The 18,567-nt window shown below is 42.5% G+C and overlaps 1 protein-coding gene across 1 annotated transcript in view; it reads left to right on the top strand.

Moving 5' to 3' along the window:
- The window catches only part of mcf2l2 (MCF.2 cell line derived transforming sequence-like 2), a 272,628-nt gene that overhangs the window by 42,642 nt on the left and 211,419 nt on the right, over positions 1–18,567 (top strand). The window contains exons 6-10 of the mRNA XM_078259471.1: positions 11,408–11,524; positions 11,644–11,793; positions 15,425–15,549; positions 15,655–15,769; positions 16,069–16,188. Of these exons, the coding sequence (XP_078115597.1) occupies positions 11,408–11,524; positions 11,644–11,793; positions 15,425–15,549; positions 15,655–15,769; positions 16,069–16,188 (627 nt within the window). The remainder of the gene's footprint in view (positions 1–11,407; positions 11,525–11,643; positions 11,794–15,424; positions 15,550–15,654; positions 15,770–16,068; positions 16,189–18,567) is intronic.

Below are 18,567 nucleotides of genomic sequence, written 5' to 3'. Positions count from 1 at the left end.
CCCCTCGTGTAGTCCAGACTAGAGGTCGACCAATATGGGTTTTTCTCTGGCCGATGCCAATGCCGATCTTTAGAAATCAGGGTCAGCCGATGGCCGATAAATGCTGCCGATTTATTTTGGCCGATATTTGGCCGACGTGCTTGTTTTTAAACCTCTATTTGAAAGTGTCACAGTTCGGCCCAGAATCCCCTCTTCTTAGCCTGTGACCTGTCATGCCTCTGTGGTTCCTGGACTCCGGTCCGGGTTTTCCCTCTATCCTCCTGGTTGACTGCAAGGGAGTTGCCCATCATCAGCACTTGCACTGCCACACCTGTTGCCACTCTCCCACACCTGTTACCACTCCCCTTGTCAGCCATAGGGCGTTTCTCAATCTGTGTTCTTGTATTGACTTGTGTTCTTGTGTCCCTGTAAAATGTCATCTCGTGTTGCCAAAGTACTGTCCCAATACACAAGTTTGCATTTCACCAAGAACAGTTAAGATTCCCAGAAATGTTCTTGACACGCCTATTTTACCGAGGATGCATTGGTTGGTAACTTGTATGAACCATAGACAATATATCATGGACTAACAGATCCCGTTGCTCTGGACGGAGACCAGTGAAGGATATTAGAAGCACTTTTCCGGTGAGCGCTGAGCGTTACTGCACAGCCTCTAACTGAGAGAGACAACGTAAATGTGACGTGAGCAACCTGTCTGAAAGTTGGAAGTCTTCTGGTAGCTGTGCCAAGAGAAATCTCAATCATTCCCAATTTTGCAGAGATGGAGAGCGTAGGTATATGTAAGGAGATAACATAGGCTAATTATTGCTAACTAAAATGCTAGTTAACATTAGTAATTAAACTTAAACAGCTAATGTAAGTCGAAACTGCCTGCGAGCTTCTCCTGTACTATACGGTAATTCCTCTACTATGCGACAGTAAGTCGCTTGGTTATGACACAATCGTTAGTCTATTTTTACAAAAACGCCTGCTACGGAGCCATAACGTGAGGTACAAGGTAATGGAGCCTTTTATACATTGTTGTGTTTCTTTAGAAATGAACAATGGACAAATAAAGTCTTTAAATGCTTCAGATGTAAAGTTATTCGCTGTCAAAGTGACATCAAAATGAATGGCAGTCAATGGAATGCTAACGAGTCAAGTGAGTGCTTGTTAGCATCAAAATGCCGCCATAGGATCTACGGGTTGTTGACAGACGCTTATCCCCTTGGTATGAACTTGGCAGCACCCGTGTCCCAACATTCATTTCGGCATTCAATGAGGGTCGGGTTTCCTGTACATAGACAGACCAAAAACGAATATAGGCAGTCGAAAATCGTTGCTGAATTGACAATTTGCTCCAAAGTTTTCGGAGTTGAGAAGCTCCATAAAGTGACGCGGCAGCCAGCTTGCGCCTGCCGGGACCGCTAGCTCGTCGCTCGGACAGTCACGCTCGGAGACCCCGCTGTAAGCCGGAGGTCTCTTAGACCGGTCTCGTAAATAAGAGGCTTTTATTGCTTTTATTTTGTTGCTGCTTTTTAACTGCCTTTTCGGAATTAAACTCCACAACCACACTATTTTAATAGCTGAGTATTCTATGCAAAAAAGCATGTATAAAGGCTTTAGGCCGTCCTACACGTTATCTCAGGCCCAGTTTAATATGCATCTTAATTTTATACAATATATGTAGTAGGGGGTCCCTGCTCCAACTCTCTTTCAGTTAAGGGGTCCTTGGCCTAAAAAATGTTGAAGACCCCTGCCATAAGCTATACATTAGATTTAGTATTTAGTTCATATTTTTTTGGTGTATTTGTTTTCTGATTTATTAGAAGTTGAGTTTCAGTCTGTATGATAAATGAACAGTTGTACATAAAGTGGTAACATGCTATGACATGTTATGTAGACTAAAGGGGAGACACCAACCTTTATAATTTTAATTGCTAATTTCCATCTGTTGTCCCTGGGCATATACAGTGCACTACAATAATATAGAAATGATAATTCCACATAACACTAATAGGGACACATAGGACACACCAGTGCATAGGTCTACTTCTTTTTTAATTTAAACTGACTTAAACTAATACACTAATAATAGTAGGGATCGCGTTCCACTCTTTTGAATAAGTAAGGGGTGTTTGAGCTAAACCATAAATAATAAAAATTAAAGCTCAATAAGTTGTGGTTTTTATTTCTAGCTGTAATTTTGGAGCACTGCAGGTAGCCTTTGTGCTGGGGGTGTTGAGCAATAACAGGAAGAACGCATCGTCTCAAACTGTTCCGTGCTTGTGAACTTGCGGGTTAATTCTTCCAAGAACAACCAGCAAGAACGTTCTCCCCAAGAACACAAGTCCGTTCTTTGCATTCTTGAGATTGAGAAACACCCATAGTTTTTTTACTTTAGCACTCTTTGCCAGTTTGTCACGTCTTTCAGTATGGATTCTAGCGTTTGCCCTTGTTCTTTTGGATTTACCGTTTTTTGACCTAAGCCTGTGCTTGTGTTGTTGGACTTGGATATTGGACTTACCTTCTTGGAAACCTTCACTTGGACCTTGCCTTCCTTTTTTCCCTGCCTACCTGTGTACCGAACTCTGCCTGTTTTTTCCACTTTGGCTATCTGACTGAACCCTGCCTGTGTTTTTGCCTGCCAAACTGTGTACCGAACTCTGCCTGTTTTTGCCACTTTGGATATTGGACTGAGCCCTGCCTGTTACCTCTGCCGTGTTTTTTGTCTTTTTGAGTTTACGCTGCCTACCAAGTTGCTCTGCCTGGCAGCCTATTTCTGTGTTTTCTTAATTAAAACCTACATAATCAACTCCCGAGTCTGCTTTTGGTTCCACAATCTTGTACCTGGCCTCAACTGCCCTGACAGAAAGATAAAATGAAACACTAATAATTACTTAAGATACACAAAATTTCTCAACAAAAACATTTATTGAACACTTCACCAATCTGCACTTGTATACTTAAATTAAAAATGGATAATGTAAAAACTTATATTGTATAAATAATGTATAAAAAAAATGAAACGGGTAAGAAGAAAATAAACTTTGGCAAATAAACTTTTCAATGAAAAAATTAAGTTTAGTGCACTCAGCAGCATTTATCAAACTTCTGAGAACACAAATCTGCAAACTTTCATAAATAAAATAAATTAACAATTTTAACAATAGTATGATCCATACAGAAAGTGACATGTTATTAATCTCAACACTGTTTCCTCCTAACTCCTATTGAATCACATAAGACTAGGGCTATCTAAAGTAAATTCTTGTTCACTTTGTTTGTTAGATCATTGATCATTTGTTCAAATGTTTTATCTGTGTTTTGGGGATCCTAAACATAGCCTACTGTTACTACATGTCCTGTTGCACTCATTAAGATCTCACCTGAGCAGATTTCTGTCATTCAAACAACTCTGAGTTGTAATTAAAAACTTGTCCAGCCAATTTAATACAATTAAGGGTTTTATTCATGCTCGAGTCCATAAATGCAGTTAATGGATACAGGTTACCGAAAATACTATAAGCACGACTACAGCGATAAAGTTTAGGAGGTCTGAGCTCTTGGAACTGAACGACAACTGGCCTGTTCCGTTTATGCTCAAAATGATGCTGTTGAGGACAGCGGCATGGAGGAACAGACTACTCCACTACAGGGGAAAGAGGAGGCGGTGTACGAGGAGACAGAAGAGGGGCAAAAAAGTGGGGCTGCTGGCTAAGTTAACGACCAGCAGACCGATCATCCCATCACTCTTCTTGTCCAATGTTCGAGCGCTGGATAACAAGATGGACTTACTAAAACTGAGACTGTGCCAGAGGGAGATGCAAAACTGCTGTGTTTTTGTATTGACAGAGACCTGGCTCCATAGCAACATTCTTTTCTTCCGCTCGGACCGAAATCAGCTGTCGGGGAAAACAAGGGGAGGTGGACTCTGCATCTATGTAAACTAAGGTTGGTGCACAAACTGTTCCTTGGCTGACAGTCACTGCTCTGAAGCAGTTGAATACTTGATTATCAAATGCCGGCCCACTACCTGCTACGCGAATTTACAGACGTGTTCATAGCTGCTGTTTATGTCCCTCCACAAGCTAATGCTAACGTGGCCCTGAAGGAACTGCATGGCACAATCAGCTCGTTGCAAAACAAAAACCCGGAGGCCCTGTATGTTGTCACAGGGGACTTTAACCATGTTCACCTGCCAGACACACTCCCCATGTTCCACCAGCACATCACCATCGCCACTCGAGGGGAAAATACACTCAACAAAGTGTACACAAACAGACATGGAATATACAGAGCCTCCCCCCGCCCCCACCTCGGCGCTTCAGACCACATCTCCATCATGCTGGTCCCTGCATACTGCCCCATACTAAACAATGGAAAATCTACACAGAAAACCATCACTGTGTGGCCCACTGAAGCTGTCCCAATGCTGCAGGACTGTTTTGACACCACTGACTGGCAGATGTTCAGAGAAGTGGCAATGGAGGAAGATACAGTGAACCTAGAGGAATATACTACATCAGTCCTGGGCTACATCAAAAAGTGCGTTAAGGATGTTACAACCATCAAAATCATCATGGTCCCTCACAACCAGAAACCATGGCTGAATGCAGAAGTGCAGCATTTAGGGGGGGAGATGCAGACACACTGAGGGCAGCCCGACAAGGCCTGGTGGCAGGCATAAGGAGGGCAAAGTCAAACTATGCTCGGAAAATCCAGGGACACTTTTCCTCAAATAACCCTCGGAGCATGTGGAGGGGCATCAAATGCATCATGGATTACAGCAAGAAAAATTCAAACTGCCCCCCTAACCCCAACTACCTGACACCCTTAAACACCACCACCACCTCCAGGGTCACACCTCCACTAGAGGACCCTCTTCTCAGTCTGACAGCATTTTGGACTTTCTGACCAACAGACCCCAGTCTGTAAGGGTTAACAACGCCACATCATCATACATCATCCTCAACACTGGCTTCCCCCAGGGCTGCGTCCTCAGCTCTACACACTGCTCACACATGACTGCAGAGCTCACTATGACAGCAACCTCATAGTAAAGTTTGCAGACGACACTGCAGTGGTTGGGCTCATCACCAAAGGGAACGAGTTAGCATACAGGCAGGAGGTGGATGGATTGCAGCTGTAGGTGCAAGGAGAACAACCTCATCCTGAACACCATCAAGACCAAGGAGAAGATTGTGGATTTCTGCAAGATGGGCACTGCCCCCCCTCCTCTCCGCATTGACGGTGCAGCTGTGGAGAGGGTACCCAGCATCAGATACCTTGGAGTACACATCTCCAACACCCTCACCTGGCGCCACAACAAAAGCACATCAACGCCTCTATTTCCTGAGGAAGCTGAAGAAGGCAAGGCTAGATATCAACATCCTTAGCTCCTTCTACAGGTGCGTGGTGGAGCGTACCCTGTCGTCCTGCATCACTGTGTGGTATGGCAGCTGCACACTGGCAGAGAAGGAGATGCTGCAGAGGGTGGTAAGGTCTGCACAACGGACCATCGGATGCGACCTACCAGCCCTCTCAGACATTTACACAAGCCGATGCAGGGACAGAGCAACCTGCATCATGAGAGACTCTACCCACCCTGCACACTGACTGTTTTCCCACCTCCCCTCAGGCAGAAGGCTGTGTAACATCCAATCAAGGACCACCAGGCTGAAGAACAGCTTCTACCCGGATGCGGTCAGACTGATGAACTCCACACTGCCATGCCTTTGAGTCTTCTCAAGAAATAGCACTGCACTTTATTTATTGACTTACTTGCTGCTATTCTGATACTGTCTTTGTAAATTATTTTATTGTAATTGTTTTAAGTAGGATAGGGCTTATGAAGGAATGTTTTTAATTATTTATTAATCACTATAGTAGTTGGTCAGCACCGAGACCTGAGTTCTTATTTCATTCTCCTCATCCGTGTTGTGAGAATGACAAATAAAGTCTATCTATCTATCTATCTATCTATCTATCTATCTATCTATCTATCTATCTATCTATCTATGCCAATTATGTAAAAAATGCCAAAAAATCGGCCGATTAATCGGTCGACCTCTAGTCCAGACACTGGTGGTGGTAGTGGTGGCTGATGATTTGCTAAGACTGATAAAGCTGGTAAAGCTGATAGAGCTGATGAATTTGCAAAGAATGGTGGTGATGGGGAAGTGGAGGGGCGCTTTGCCATTTGCGATGGTTTGCACTAAAATGGCAGCTGACAGAGAGAAGAAGTTTAAATAGGGTTACAACCGTGAATGTACTACGCACGTAACAGCAGCTTAATGTACTAAATGCAGAGAGAGAATCATATTTAAACAGAGGCAGCAGCAGGATGATAGGCTAACAATGTACAGTGATGTACTGATGAAATCAGCTGATGTGACCAGCTGATGAGAACAGCTGATATTATGATTGACACCCCCCAACAAAGGACAGCATAGAAATGATGAGTTAGCATTCGTGAGAGGAGTAAGTGGCAAAATACATAAGCAATTTAACTACAGGCCTAAGCATGCAAAAGCCTAGTCTTCCTGACTGAACTTGTGCTATAGTTTCATTTGTCTGTAGCTCACTGCATCCTACTCTTCCCATAATTCAACTCAATGGCGTCTTTCGAACTTAATGCCGCCAGTTTGTATAGGCTTTCAGTTATTAATTTGTTCCCCAAGCTGACAACCCTGCTGACATTATCAAGGTTATTTTCTCAGCATTCCAATTTTCTGTTACTCTTTATGCTAGGAATTTACACACAGTTTATAAGGGCTTAAAACATTATGATATGGTGGTCATTCTCAATTATGGTGCAACATTTACCCTTTTTTTTTTTTACCATTCTAGACTTGATAGAAATGGTCATAAATCCCTTAAAATACCACATTAAGAGAAACACTATTGAAAAATCCATGCTGTTTTAAAAAAAAAGAATAAAAATTGTAATCATAAAAAATAATTCTGACCTTAACTCTGAACTCAATAAATTTCATCCGAATCCGCATGAAGGCTGCGTCTGTTGGAACAAAGATCTTAAAAGGACAGGAGAGCTCTCACTCTCACATTATTTAGGCACACACAAATCTATGAAAGGTACAATACTAGTCTATATCCACAACGTTCCACTTCTGGGATTGTTCAGGTGCCACCGGAAATTCCGGTACCTTCCGCTTTCGTTGTGTTGGCATTTTAAACTCTGATCGATTTATGAGGACTTTGGTTAACTGCTCCTCAGATCTCTGCAGGGTAAATCCAGACAGCTAGCTAGACTATCTGTCCAATCTGAGTATTCTGTTGCACGACTAAAACAACCTTTGAACGTACACGTTCCACCCAAACAAGTTCCTTCCCGAGGCTATATCGCAGAGGCGCCGTTGCTCCGATTGTGATTGGTTTAAAGAAATGCCAATAAACCAGAGCACGTTTTTTTTCTCCCATCCCGGAATGCTGTGTGGACTCGCCAGACCCTCCTCCGTAGCGCTATGGAGGAAGTACTGGCAATGCGAGACTAGTACAAGGCTGTAACAGTCTCACTAGCAATGCACTTACAAATGAAGCTGTCTGTCCGACAGGAACAATATTTTACTCATTAGCCTAATTGTGTAGTACTTCAATCACCCTCTATTAATCAAAATTTAAATCTAGGGTATATGATCTCAACCGCCCAATCCATGGATTTACCACAGGACCCCAGATACAACTATATTATTCCTCTCTTTATCTTCTCTCCCTTTTTTCCTCTCTCTCTTTTTCTTTCTCTCTCTCTGTTATGCCTCTTTGTTTACATGCTAGGGGTGAAAAGACTTCTGCAAAGGATACATCGATTTATCCTCGATTACAGCTCCTCTGGGGAGCCTTCTCGCTCCTTGATGTACATTTTAGGAATTGGGACGTACTTGAAGAGGGTGCACTGAGAATGATTATAGGCTCACAAGCAGGAGTTGAGGAGGGATAAATTTGAGAAATGGGTAAGGCCCAGGGAGAATAACAGGATACACCGGGAGGGGAAAAACATTAGGCTAATACAAGGGGCCTTAGGGGGGAGTTAGCATTACCGGGAGGTCATATAGTTGCGATGAATGTTTTGCTCAGACAGAAAATCATTAATTTACAATAAGAAAATACGTTACAGATGCATTGTTGCATTTCAAGTGTTGCATACGGTAACTTAGCCTACTTTGGATGTATCGTGAGCGAGTAACGTTATCACTGTCACTGTGTCACGAGCCAAACCATTAAGAGTTTGTTGTAGCAACCAATGTAGTAATACCTTCGATTTATATAGTGCATTTCATGAAATCCAAGGACGCTTTTCACAGGTAAAAAGAAAAGAAAAGAAAATAGTAGGCCAACACAAACACAGACTAAAAGGAATAAAACGTTAAATAGAAGGGGGGCGTAATTTAATGTTGGCTACTGACATACAATCACATCGCACAATCTAAAGTTATTTTATGAATAAAATAGATATATTACATACCTGCCAATTCGGGGTCGATTTTGAATAGTTTACAATCTTGTAAAATCTCCATCTGTTGAAAGCCCGACCGAGTGTGACTTAGGTTTCGCCAGTCATCTTTCACTTTCCCTTTTAGCTTTTAGTTGTTCTTCGTTTATTTCCTTTTTTTCTGTGATGGCACCGCCCCGATTTAGACATTACTGCAGATAACTTCTAAAATAAAATGAAAATACAATTAGGCTGATATAAAGAAATCACCTGCTACCTTTTACCTGCATACTTACTAACACAGGCTTTTCTGGTGTTACACGGTAATCTGTGACACATCAGAATGGCAATGTGTGCTCTGTAGCGCCAGCTACCTGCCATAAATCATTTTGTGACTTTGCGGGAAAAAATCTGGGCATTAATAAAAACTATATAAAAAATAGCATTCTTTTTCACTGTTGGTCTTGTTTGTTGTTAAGGTGATTTATGATCATCAGATGAAAACTTACAGTTTCAGAAACATTTAAAAGTCACTTTAAATGTCCCACAATATTAGCTGCAGTGACATTACTGTGCACATGGAAACATACACTGAAAGCAGCCTCTCCAGGGCTGGACTGGGACAAAAAAATCGACCCTGGCATTTTTGGCCAGTGTTCTGTGTTCATGTGATAGTTTTGGATCCTTCAAGAGGGGTCTCAAGACTTACAGTATCTGTTGATCTTACACTTAAATAATTAATTAATTCTTAGAGTTATGATTTGTATTTTTATGGTATTTGTTTATTTTTTTATTATTGATATTTGATATTGTATTGCCATTATTGTTATTATTACTATTTTGCTTAATATTGGCTTAGCAACTTTTAAAAAACTCTTTACTGTTAATTCTAACTATTGTAAGATTCATAATACATAAAATAGTTAAAATGGTACTGGCATTCCACAAAGCAACTTTGGCTTTGCAATGCTACTGATTAACATCAGCTAATTAAGCAATTCAAGGAACACTGATGCTTGTATCAACACTGATTTAATAGATCACACAGACTTTTCAGCTACCCAACAGGCCAACCTCTAGCATTTTCAATGTAAGCTTAAAGATCCCATGACATGGTGCTCTTTGGATGCTTTTATATAGACCTCAGTGGTCCCCTAATACTGTATCTGAAGTCTATTTCCCAAAATTCAGCCTTGGTGCAGAATTACAGCCACTAGAGCCAGTCCCACAATGAGCTTTCCTTAGTATGTGCCATTTCTGTGTCTGTAGCTATTGAGGAGGAGAGGGGGGGGCAAGGTGGAGGGTGGGGGTGTGGCCTTGACCAACTGCCACTTTGCTCGTTTGAAAGCCATGATGTCTCTCTCTCATGGGTGGGCCGAGAAAGGGGAGGTAGATCTGGAAGATTCCAGATCGGCCCATCTGAGCTTTCATTTTCTCAAAGGCAGAGCAGGATACCCAGGGCTCGCTTTACACCTATCGCCATGTCTAGCCACTGGGGGGACCATAGGCAGGCTGGGGGAACACATATTAATGTTAAAAAACCTCATAAAGTGAAATTTTCATGCCATGGGACCTTTAAGCGTGACAGCCACTAAATTTAATGTTACAGCCAAACTGCTTGTTGTTGTTATGACAACACACACACACACACACACACACACACACACACACACACACACAGCCTCCCTCCCTTCCTGAGAGTCCCTGTTAATTTGCCTACTCCTTACCACGTCGTCAACTACTCTCTCTTCCATCTTTTCCTCACTCGCTCCCATGGCCCTGTCATGGTCACTCTCCTCCTCCTCGGCTTCTTCCCTGTCATGATGTTGTTTCTGCTTCTCTGCCAGCCACCTCTCCTCCTTCCTCTACTTCAGGTAATGCTGATGTTGAAGCAGCTACTACAGCCGCAAACATGTCAGATATTTTTGCACATTTTGAGGCATCCGCCTGTAGATTCTTAATCTTTTTCTTCCGTACCTCTGCACCTCCCTTGCGCTTTTTATATCGGCGATTCAGCCCAAAAGTGTGTCGGCACACCGGGAAAATGCCCGGTATGCCAGATGGCCAGTCCAGCCCTGAGCCTCTCTAATCATTCATTATTCATTACATCACTAAAGAAAACACTCATACATTCATACAGTAAATAATTTAAAAAGCAACGTAGCCCAGGGAATGGTAGAGGGGCAGTGAAATGTCCATGAGGGACTCTAAATCAGAAAAAAAAACACTAAAAACTGTAAAAAAAAAAAAAAAAAAATCTGCAGATTCCATTTGGATCTGATCATCACATAGTTGTGTTAATTAAATCCACAACAATCTCAACTCTCCAGTCATATGTAATTTATGCAATTCCAAAACTGTTTAAGGAACCCTGTATGCAAAAATATTAAAATACACATTTTTTGAATAACTAAATATTTAGAATAGCGAAAATAACAATGCATAATAACAATGCATAAATTTGTAATGCATGAGAAAAACTGCATGATTTTTGTCTCAAACTGGATTGGATTAGCATAACGGGGAGACCCAAAGAACCAATTTTCACGGTTGGTATCAATGGATGCCTTATGTCATCTTGTTTCATATGATACCCATTTCTTTACTCCAGCTCTAATACAGCCTCATAACAACAGTAGTATTGTCTGAGATTGCGACGGTCTGGCTGGTCTCTAAGGGTTAACACTGGTCTAACACTATGAGCCAATCAGCTGGCCAGTCCACCTGGAATTCTCTGGGTGCGCTCAATGGCCAGTCTGGGCCTGGACTTCAGGTTGCTTTCTCTTGAGCAACAGACAACAGACATTATAGAACTATTTTCACAGGCAGAGACCCTTAAAGAGATCCACTGACAAGACCTTTCTTTTTAATTTAGACTAGTTTGCTACTTAACTCATTATGGCTACTATAGTCTCACTGTTACATGATGTAGGTCATGATCAAGCACTTAAAGTGATGTATTGAATGTGTTTGCAGATTGTGATGCTGAACTCTCTGTCGGACCTGCATGGCTATGTAGATAAAAGCCAGTTAACCCGGGAGCTAGGAGGAAGCCTGGAGTACTGTCACAGTCAGTGGATACACTACCGAACTGTGAGTCATACAGTACAAAATACTGTATACCATAATTTTAATACTAGTGACTTGACAATTTCCAAAATGAAGTTGCATTCTAGGATGATGCAGAGTCACTTGTGGATCTTTTTCTCTAGGCTGTAGAGAACTTTGCCATGACAGTGAAAACCACAGCACAGATGTTACAGAAGTTTGGGACAGACCTGGCAGAGACGGAGCTGCCCAATGATGTCCAGTGCACCAAAGACCTGCTCACAGCACACACTGACAAACACAACAACCTCAAGGTGATTTAGTAGATTTAATACACCAACACATGCTAACACAGGCAGTATATGCATGCATGACAACTAGGGCTGTCAGTCGATTAAAATATTTAATCGCAATTAAAGGAGAATTCCGGTCGATTTCAACACGTAGCTCTGTTGTTTGTAAATTTGAAGTGCTGTCAGTAGCGAGAAAAACAAACAGTCTGTGTTGCCTACTCCGTGTTATCCTCCTGCTACAGTTTGCACCCAGGAGGCTGAAACAGGGCAAGTTTTAAATGTGCTTTTAGCCTCTTAACATGTTCAAAATGTCATTACAAGTGCCGACCCATGTGAAGTGATTCCTTCCAAGTGAACACAGTGAATCTGACTGCAGTAGATGTGAAAGAAATGCATAAAAGTTGTGCTAATTGAGCTCTGTTTAGTTCCGGCAAGAGGAGTTCTTCGGGACCGTCTACAAACACCGAAAAGAGATACAAAAAATATTTTTTTAAAAATAGGCATATTTTATAAGTAATATAAGTAATTGCTGTAGTACAGCTAGCAGGAGACAAGTTATAATTGAGGTAAGTTTGGAGACCCTACCTTATTTAATTATTAAATTAATAAATATTTTTTGTTGTATCTCTTTTTCGGTGTTGTAGTTTGTAGACGGTCCCTAAATCTTGCCGTCTCAACACCGGAACTAAACAAAGCTGAATTAGCACCAGTGTTACCAATTTAGCGACTTTGTCGCTAGACTTAGCGACTTTTCAGACCCCCTTAGCAACTTTATTTCAAAAAAGCGACTAGCGACAAATCTGGCGACTTTCTGTAGAAAAGTCGTCAGTATTGTTCAGCGAGCACGCAAGGTATTTCTCTCCTCTAGCCTCAGATGCCAAAACAGTCTTCTGTTCTGTGACTGAGGAGCAGAGGAGCAGCCTCTCCCCTCTCTCCTCTCTCCTCATGTGCAGCAGCACTGTGCACAGTGTGCAGGTAGTTAGAAGGGGAGGGGGGACAGGGTGTGCGGTGGCCGGTGTAGGTAGGAGAGACAGCAGGGACGCGACGGAAGAAAGACGCCGCTGAGCTGGCCTGGACCTGGGTAAGCCAGCCTTTTTTGATAATTCTTTATCGGTCTTTTTCCCTCCCTTTGTAGAATTTCATTTTTTTTTACTTCAAAGATAGGCTACCTAAGTAATAATTCTAAGGTAAAATAAATTCCTGTATTGAATTTCTGATTATTTGGCTAAAGAGTTCTATTTCTTTCTATCTACCTTGCTGACACAACCACTAAGCTTTATACAAATGATTGCGTAATGAAGTCAAAAATAGGCAAATGAGCGTATGACGTCATCTAGCGACTTTTAGCGACTTTTGAAGCTGGTGCTAGCGACTTTCATTGGAAAAAGAGTTGGCAACACTGATTAGCACAACCTTTATGCATTTCTTTCACATCTACTGCAGTCAGATTCACTGTGTTCACTCTGAAGGAATCACTTCACATGGGTAGGCACTTGTAATGACATTTCAAACATGTTAAAGGAGAATTCCGGTATTCGCTATAGCTACGCGAGTACTTTCGATAGAAAAAACCCCCGACCCGAATCAGTGCAGGTAACACGGAGAAGCTGCAGCTACGTACTACAAGTGTCCCCTGAGCTAAAACGGCAGTGGTCAGGGCAAGTTTTAGAGTGCCTTTGTGCCTCTCAACAGACACAAAATGCAATGAAAATGTCTGTGCCACATGAACAGGGCCCTTACGTGTCAACAAGATGCGTTTTCAACTCAGACATTGTTTAAATTCACCTACCCTGGTCCTTGTATCGATCCTGCCGGTAGCTAGCTTGCCCTGCTAGCTGATAGCCTTAGCTGTTAGCTGCTAGCTGCCGTCCGGTGAGTGTATTCAGACAGGCTCCTGTGATAATCATCCCAATAACAATCCACGGAGCGGCGGTGGTGTGGCTATGTCCTCCAGAGGACAGGTCATATCACATCTTGAAGTGTATTCCCCCCTAAAAAAAACAGTAGTGCGGTAGTAGCTGCTAGCTGCCCGGTGAGTGTGTACAGCCAGATAGCCGTTAGCTGCTAGCTGCCGTCCGGTGAGTGTATTCAGACAGGCTTCTGTGATAATCATCCCAATAACAATCCATGGAGTGGCCGGTGGTCTGGTGGATGTCCTGCATAGGACAGATCATGCCTTCGCAGCGAAAGGTTTAGATTATTTCCCCCTCAAAATAGGTAATTGAGCACTGTAGTGGTTATGACCATATCAGTGACTATGTAACTACATGGAAACGGGATAAATGATGTCTGTGGCTTGCACAGTAATAGCGTTACTGAAGCTTAGCTGTATCATCGCGCTGTCTCCTGGGAATTCAGTTGTAGCAGGAAAAGGTAAACAGTAGTGTGCCGACTGGAGCATAGTGTGTTGTTGTGTTGGAGTTGTTTATAAGGGAAGAAGCTTGGAGTAACGTAACTATGGAGAATATAGCAGATATACAACACATGGAAGAGCCTTTTGAGTTTGATGGTTGCCCTTATTTATTTGAACCCGAGTATACAGACGAAGAACTAGCCTCACAAGAGTCACAGAGTCACATGACCTGTCCTCTGGAGGACATAGCCACACCACCACCGCTCCATGGATTGTTATTGGGATGATTATTACAGAAGCCTGTCTGACTACACTCACTGGACGGCAGCTAGCAGCTAACGGCTAACAGCTAGCAGGGCAAGCTAGCTACCGGCAGGATCGATACAAGGACCAGGGTAGGTGAATTTAAACAATGTCTGAGTTGAAAACGCATATTGTTGACACGTAAGGGCCCTGTTCATGTGGCACAGACATATTAATTGCATTTTGTGTCTGTTAAGAGGCACAAAGGCACTCTAAAACTTGCCCCGACCACTGCCATTTTAGCTCAGGGGACGCTTGTAGTACGTAGCTGCAGCTTCTCCGTGTTACCTGCACTGATTTGGGTCGGGGTTTTTTCTATCGAAAGTACTCGCGTAGCTATAGTGATCAAGATTAACGTAAAAATTGGCCGGAATTCTCCTTTAAGAGGCTAAAAGCACATTTAAAACTAGGCAACACCGATTGTTTTCGTTTTTTTCGCTACTGACAGCACTCCAAATTTACATACAACAGAGCTATGTGTTGAAATCGACCGGAATTCTCCTTTTCAACCTATTTTCCTATGTTTTTGTGTCTAAGTGACTGATGGGAACAACAATCTTTGACATTGGTCCAGTATTAAGCAAGATCGCTGTGCTCGTTTTGCCATTGATCCTTTCCATAATGTTGTCAGACATTTAGAATATTAATCTGAGCCTGTCAGTGGCAAAACAAGCACTTTTGTGAAGGTAAATACAAGCTGGACAAGTGCCCTATTAACTTACATTGTAGCTTGTTTTGCTGCTGCTGACTGCAGCGAGCTTGCTTAATACTGGACCAGTTTCAAAGATTGTTGTTCCCATCAGTCACTTATGCACAAAAACATTGAAAAATTGGGTCCAGGTTGATAAAAACGGTAGTTACCCTTATGCACAACAATTTGTTGATAGATAGATGTTCCAGTAATAGGTGTGAATATGACCTTGAACACACACATTTGTCTGCTGTTTTAAAGGTGATATTTATGTTCTTTCCAATGCTTCTATGTCTTTAAACCAGGATGAAATGAAGCTAGCTTTGAAGCAGGGCACCACTTTGTTAGATTGTATCAAGGAGCAGGCAGCCAAGTCAGAGAACCACAAACTCAACCCAGACGAGATGGAGAACCAAACAACTGTGGAAAGGTGACAAAGCTTTTCTTCTATATTATATAATGCATCTATATTATGGCAATGTTGGCCCATAGTGACTCAATCAGTTTGTACTGAAGTTCCTGTTGTGTGTTTCAGGCTCCTAGCCCAGCTGGATGAGACAGAGAACGCCTTTGAACAGTTTTGGTGTAAACACCATCTGAAACTGGAGCAGTGTCTGCAGCTACGCCACTTTGAACAGGACTTCAGAGAGGTATATCTGTAGCTCTGTCTGTCTGTCTGTCTCTCTGTCTGCCTGGACTGCAACCTTTGGATCTCGTCTGTGTCTCTTCTTCATACAGCTTCAAAAACTACTTGCAATGACTGCTTCCAGACACCTCATGTTCAAAAAATGTTCTTTATGTATTATGTCTACTATTGATCATACGATATGATCATTTGAAGTCTGGAGTCTAGATATGAGAAAATAAATATTATTCCAGCGTGTTGTGGGTAACATAATGATTTTTCTCAGTCTTTTATATTCTTTCTGTCCCCTCTTTGGTCCTCCAGGTGAAAGTGTCTCTAGACAGTTTGATGGACAGTCTAACCAGCCTATCAGATACCGGGGATTGTGTGGCCAGAGTTGAATACCTGCTAAAGGACCTGAAAAAACTAGAGGAGAAGGCTCTGGTCAGTCAACACACACACACACACACACACACACACACACACACACACACACACACACACACACACATAGGCTAGAGGAGAGAGAGAGAGAGAGAGAACCAATAGGAGAAGGATCGCTTTGTGACCGGCGCGGAGAAATACGCATCCAGTATGATTGGCCAGGCGTGAGATTAGGCATATATCTACGCTTCACAGGCTATACCCGACGCTTACGCGCCTTATTGCTAAAGACGGCTTATTGCTGAAAAACACCCGGCCTGTTATACCTGTTGCGATGCGGAACGATGTGCTAGCAAAACTGCACGAAGGACACCAGGGTGTGGAGAAGTGCAGAAGCCGTGTTCGTCAGTTTGTATGGTGGCTTGGACTCAGTCAGCAAGCAAACTAAATGGTGCTCAACTGCAGAGCATGCATACAAGAGCGGAGAAATCACAAAGAGCCACTCATGCCATCAGAATGCCCTGAAAGACCATGGCAAAAGTCGTTGGCAGACCTGTTTCCGACCTGGTTAACATGATATGATAAATGTAACTGTAGGAAGCTCACTCCCTCATACAGTAGGCTACACATCAAATATGGTAAGAACAGCTGATTTCTCAGGCCACCGTAAATGGCTTCAGTGTCGCTCCATATAGTGTACTGCTGTATTTATCCTTTTACTGAGCAAAATGTTGAAAACTAAAAAGTTAGCTGCCCGTGAAGCTATTAAGCAGCATATGCTCCATGGTGGAGACGCCGCTGTAAAGGACCAAGCTGGCCAATATTGGTGAAATATATGCAGCACTAGAGAAAATCTGAGCTAGAAAGTCTGAAGGAGATTTGCAGGGATTGAGGGAGAAATTGAAATTGAGCGTGCACACAGAACCGCCAACAAGCAGGCCCAGGCAGGACCATTCTGCCGAGATTCTTAAAAGCATCGGAAAGGGACCTGGTGTTGCGGGCGGATAGAAGCAAGGGCAACCTGAACTGGCAAAGCAACAACATAATGCTTTTCCCGGATTACTCCAAAGTCACACAGATGAAGCGTGACAGGTTCAAGGAGTGTAAGAAAAAGCTTCATTAGGGACTGTTCGTTATTTATTTAAGGGGCTACCGGAGGAGTTTTGGGATCTTTAGTCAAAATAGACTTGACCCACCCTTCGCCAGCCATACATTTTTCTATGACCCTCCAAAATGATTGTTGTGAAAAGAGGCATGACCCTCCCCAATAATTCATTGATGCCTTCTGTACTGGTTTGCACTTGGCAAAGATGTACAGATAGCCACTGTTGTTTTTACAATCATGACATACATGACTTAACCTCTGCTTTCTCATTTTACACATCACACTCCACTGTTATGGTGGCCATTTCAGTAGATTTAGTCACTAACATTGTTGTGGGAACACAATAAGCATGGAAACTAAATGCACACTTCCTGCATTACTGCAAATACTAAGTTACTCCTCTAGTAAACTAGTATTCACATGAAATAAAACAATAAAACATTGAGACCATTCAACAAAGCACACTGGGTAATAACAAATTCAACACATGAACTGGTTGCTATGGACTCGTCACTAGGCTTCCTCAGTCAATGTATATTTTAGCATATAGGTAAAGCCGAACGTTATCCAAAACTCCATTTCTCAGACAAGCGTCAATTTGGGAGCTTGCATGCTACCACTCCTTCCTTCTCAAATGCCTTGAAAAGGCTGTCGTTTGCACAATTTCACAAATAATCACCGGGACCGAAAGGATATTTGAGTCGGGTGTGGCTGCAGCCTGGAGACCTCCTGTCTCATGCCTTCCCGGCTGGTGCTGTCCCCGAGCTTCGACTTTTCAAAATAAAAGCTCACGTCTGGTCCGCTATGTTTTCGTACTTTGGTGTTTTGGATGTTTTTGAACTAAACAGTACGGCAATCATGCTAATGAATACAATTATTTTTTCAGCAGATGTCTTAGTTACAACACAATGGAGCTAGCAAAGCAGTTTTGCGTTATATGTGCGGGCGGGATTTACTCAGTTTGGGAAATCCCACGGTCTTTACAAAGCTATAGCTCAAATTGTCTAGCTGACTAAACAGGGAGGGACCCATCTGCTAGCGATGGGGGGCCGAGACTGAGAGCTACATGGACAAATATGCACCAAACAAGCCACTTTGAAATGTTGTTGTTTTCATGAATACAAAAGTTGGATGCCCCCCTCCTGACTAAAAAATGTTGGGTGACCCTCCCCTCAACAAAGAATAAAAATACATGACCCTCCCCTTATTTTCCTCCGGTGGTCCATTCCATAAATACAGAACGGTCCCTTAGAGAGAGGTGAGATTCAGAATCCTGTAACTTGCAAAACTTAAAATAGACGGCAATGATGGAATTAAGACATTTGAATGGCCCC

The sequence above is a fragment of the Sander vitreus genome, chromosome 9, assembly GCF_031162955.1.
Source record: "Sander vitreus isolate 19-12246 chromosome 9, sanVit1, whole genome shotgun sequence".
NCBI lineage: Eukaryota > Metazoa > Chordata > Actinopteri > Perciformes > Percidae > Sander > Sander vitreus.
Note: the sequence above shows the minus strand (reverse complement) of the source record. Positions and strands in the feature narration are given on the sequence as shown.